The sequence below is a fragment of the Lotus japonicus genome, chromosome 3 (genome assembly GCF_012489685.1).
Source record: "Lotus japonicus ecotype B-129 chromosome 3, LjGifu_v1.2".
Classification (NCBI taxonomy): domain Eukaryota; kingdom Viridiplantae; phylum Streptophyta; class Magnoliopsida; order Fabales; family Fabaceae; genus Lotus; species Lotus japonicus.
The window spans coordinates 31257809-31261575 of NC_080043.1; the positions used below are offsets into that span (position 1 = coordinate 31257809).

Sequence of the window (3767 nt, forward strand, 5' to 3'; positions counted from 1 at the left end):
GCTTGGACGACCACCTACTGGGACACCAAAATAAATAAATGGCAAACCCATAACCTTGCAGTTCAGGAACGAAGCAAACTGCTGAGAGACACCTGGTTCCACAGTAACAGCATCCATTTTTCTCTTGTGGAAATTCACTTTCAACCCCGAACATAGCTCAAAGCACCATAATATACATTTCAACACAACCAGGTTCTGAACCGTAGCCTCCCCAATAAATAATGTATCGTCAGCAAACTGTAACAATGAGATCTCCACCCCATCCTGCGACTCAACCATGCAACCTCTAAATTTCTCCAGCTTCAGGGCGTTGAGAAAGAGCCCATTCAGCCTTCAACAACAATAAGGAACAGAAACGGAGCAAGAGGATCACCTTGCCGAAGACCCTTCTCCATACGGAATTCTGCGCTAGGACTGCCACTCACCAAAACAGAGACAGAGGCTGATCCAATGCAGCTCAAGATCCAACTAATCCACTTCTCACTAAACCTCATTCTACGCATCATATACTCCAAGAAATCCCAAAGAACTGAATCATAGGCCTTCTCGTAATCAACCTTGAAAATAATTGTTGGTCGCTTCTTAGATTTAGCCTCATGAACCACCTCATTCACTACTACAACACTATCCAACATGTTCCTACCCCCAATAAATGCAAACTGTCTCTCATCAATTAACTTACCTAAGACAGCTTTCAATCTAGTTGCAAGGAGTTTAGGTACATGCAGCCAATAAGAGATATGGGCCTAAAATCAGTCGGGCTTTGAGGAGAGCTCACCTTTGTAATTAAGACGATGAACGAAGCGTTGCTCCCTGTAGGCCAAGCACCACAGCGCCAAAACTCATTTACCACCTTACAAAAATCCCCCTCCACCACCTGCCAAAACTTATGGATAAATTTGAAATTGAATCCATCAGGTCCCGGGCTCTTATCACCCCCACACTCCCACACTGCGGACCTAACCTCTTCCTTATCAAAAGGCGCAACCAGATCTGCATTATCCTAATCAGAGACAGATTTAAACTGAATACCCTCCAGCTTTGGCCTCCTCTTATTTTCAGATTTAAATTTTGCTTCAAAGAAATTGTGGACAGCCTTTCACTCTGCTAGGTTCCTCCTCCCACACTCCATCAATCAGCAGACCAACAATAGAGTTTGACCTCCTCTTCCAATTAATAGTGGAATGAAAGAACTTTGTATTCTGATCACTCTCGGCAATCCACTTAGACCGGGATTTCTGACAAAGTAAAGATTCATGAAGTCTAAGAACATACCAGAATTCATCAAGTAACCTTCGCCTTACCTCCTCCTCCATTTAAGATAATCCCACCTCCTCCTCCTTTAAATCTAGCTGATTTATTTTTCTGACAGCGTCCTCTCTCCTTGACTTCAGATCACCAAACACTTCTTTATTCCAGATTTTCAGCTTGCCTCTAAGGTACTTCAGCTTCTCTTTTAACACAAAGGCACCCCACCCATGAAATCGAGATTCTGCCCAGGCCTTTTCAACAACAGCAGGAAGACGCGCATCTGAAAGCCAACAATTGAGAACCTTGAAAGGCTTTGGTCCCCAATCCTGGAAAAACTGTCTCAGCAAGATTGGACAGTGGTCAGATACATCTCTATTCAGCGCTAGTTGTGAGCAGTGAGGCCATGTCAAACACCAATCATTTGTGACCAAGAACCTATCAATCCTGCTCCGAGCTGAATTATTGGGTCTACGCCAAGTAAACCTCCTCCCCGCCAGGGGCAGATCCAACAGTTCCAGGTCTGCAATAAACAAGTTAAACTCCTGCATTTCTCTTCTTTGTGTACTACTCACCCCCGCCACACCTCTTCTTTCATCCTCCGACCTGACTGCATTAAAATCACCAGCCAAGCACTAATCAGCAATCGGGGTTCTCCCCCTCCAATCACGGATAGCATCCCAAAGAGCTCTCTTACCCACCAAGTTACAGGGTGAGTAAATGTTCACAATCACACATTTCTCTGACGAGCCTCCCCAAGTACCGATAAGACCCAGAAAGCCGGCACCAACCACACACTCATCCAGAGCAAAAAGACTAGGATTCCACAAGCACAGCAAGCCACCCCCTCTATTTATTGCCGGTACAACCCTCCAATCAAAATTAGAATCACCCCACAACTGAGTGTAAATCCTTCTGTCAATATTCTGAAGCTTTGTTTCTTGTAGACAAACAAGTTCCACATGATGCTGGCAAGTTACCTCCCTAATAGCGCGCCGCTTCGCACTATCCCCACACCTCTAGCATTGAAGGAAAAGAGCTTCATTGATTAACATAGTGCTCCATCTCAGGGTCACGACGATGCGCACACCCCTTCCCCTTACTGTCTCTTTCTGCCAACTCCTTCAACTGCCTGACAATATCTTCCTCCTCCCCATCAAATGAAACCCCCAATTCCTTTCCCATAGCCCACAAGAAATTAGCCTCCGCAGACATACCTTTCACCCAAGACAAATTACTCCCAAAACAAGCAGCAGTTGTAGAGGAAGGCTGGTTTTCAGAATAGCTAAGACTCCGCACAGCCCTGCGGTTAGAGCCAGAGCTGGCGGAGACCGGTCCTGGTGCCGGCGTAGAGGAAGAGATATGGGTCTTCTTCTTTCGTCGCAGCACGTTAAAGCGGTTCTGAATGGGTAGAGGCATCGGTTCTGCCCTCCCTTTGTTCACCATCGCAGCTTCCAACGCTTCAGGAACTTGCGTTTCCGCTGAAGATTCAGGCACCACCACTGGGTCGCTTGTCACGCCCCCAAATTCACCTTCAATTCTTTCTTCGTTCTGTTCCAGATGACTCTCTGTGTTTTTGCCATTCCCATGTGATACCAAACAAAGCTGTGCGTCCATGTTTGGCCCATAAGAGGTTTCTAAGGTGGGCCTCAAACAAAGCTGTACATTTTCAATTGTTATGGGCCTAAGTTGACTTTGATCCACCTTCATATCAAAAGATTTAATTGGAAAAACCAAGTTATCATTTTCCACCACCCCCAATTGACCCATCTCGTCCCCACCAGCCTTCTCCACGCCACCATTCCTTTGGTTTTGAGTTTTTTCAACAATGGGTCCCACTCCCCCTTCAATTCCCACCGCCAACACATGATTGATAACCTCCCTAATTGAAGATTCCTCAATTATAGCCTCATCATTACAAATTCCATTACTGGTCAAACTATTCCATTCACCAACGGAAGAATTTAATGCCTCCTCACTCAAATTTTCGTCCCCGTCCCCGTTCACCGGAATAGTCGTTGCCGGAGTCGGAAAAAAGTCATTGTTTCCGCCATCTGAATCCCACGAATGCACCGCCTCCGTACTGTCACTGTATTCCGACGAGACCTCATCGCTTGCATGCATATCATTATCCCCCCTTGGTAACACTTGTGAAGCACCTCCCAGTTCCTCAAAAATATGGATATTGTACACCACACCATTAATATTGATCCTTCTGAAATCAGAAATTCATCCTTTAGACTCAGTTTTGATCTGAAGCCTGGCAAATTCCAGACATGTGAAGTTCCAAGTCCTCATATCGATAGAGACGATATCCCCCAGAGGCCAGACCACCTCACTGAAGAATTCTTTGTTCCACATGTGCACCGGGAAGCCCAAGCATCGGATCCAAGTTACTCTGTGCCATGGTGCAACTGCAGGAGACCAAGGATAAATTGCATGGAAGACACTATCTGATCCCAACACTGTCTCTTGCAACACCTCCTCCAAATTGAAGCCTTCTGGGCCTGTTAGCAAGA

At 45.9% G+C, this 3767-nt stretch overlaps 1 protein-coding gene across 1 annotated transcript; it reads right to left on the reverse strand.

Moving 5' to 3' along the window:
- Positions 1-326: 326 nt before the first annotated feature.
- Positions 327-2293, reverse strand: LOC130743952 (uncharacterized). The gene is made up of 6 exons (XM_057596162.1): positions 2229-2293; positions 2012-2118; positions 1332-1858; positions 1104-1238; positions 779-1003; positions 327-659 (listed from the first exon to the last, which is right to left on the reverse strand). The coding sequence occupies exons 1-6, from the start codon at positions 2291-2293 to the stop codon at positions 327-329; spliced, it is 1392 nt and encodes a 463-aa protein (XP_057452145.1).
- Positions 2294-3767: the final 1474 nt, after the last annotated feature.

Bases quoted from the DNA above. Each gene is read 5' to 3' on its own strand.
- LOC130743952 (XM_057596162.1), bottom strand. From the start codon at position 2,293: ATGAAGCTCTTTTCCTTCAATGCTAGAGGTGTGGGGATAGTGCGAAGC. The intron at 2,119-2,228 runs GTAACTTGCCAG...TTTTGATTGGAG, and splicing joins AGCGGCGCGCTATTAGGGAG to GGTTGTACCGGCAATAAATA. The intron at 1,239-1,331 runs GTGGGATTATCT...TTACTTTGTCAG, and splicing joins TAGATTTAAAGGAGGAGGAG to AAATCCCGGTCTAAGTGGAT.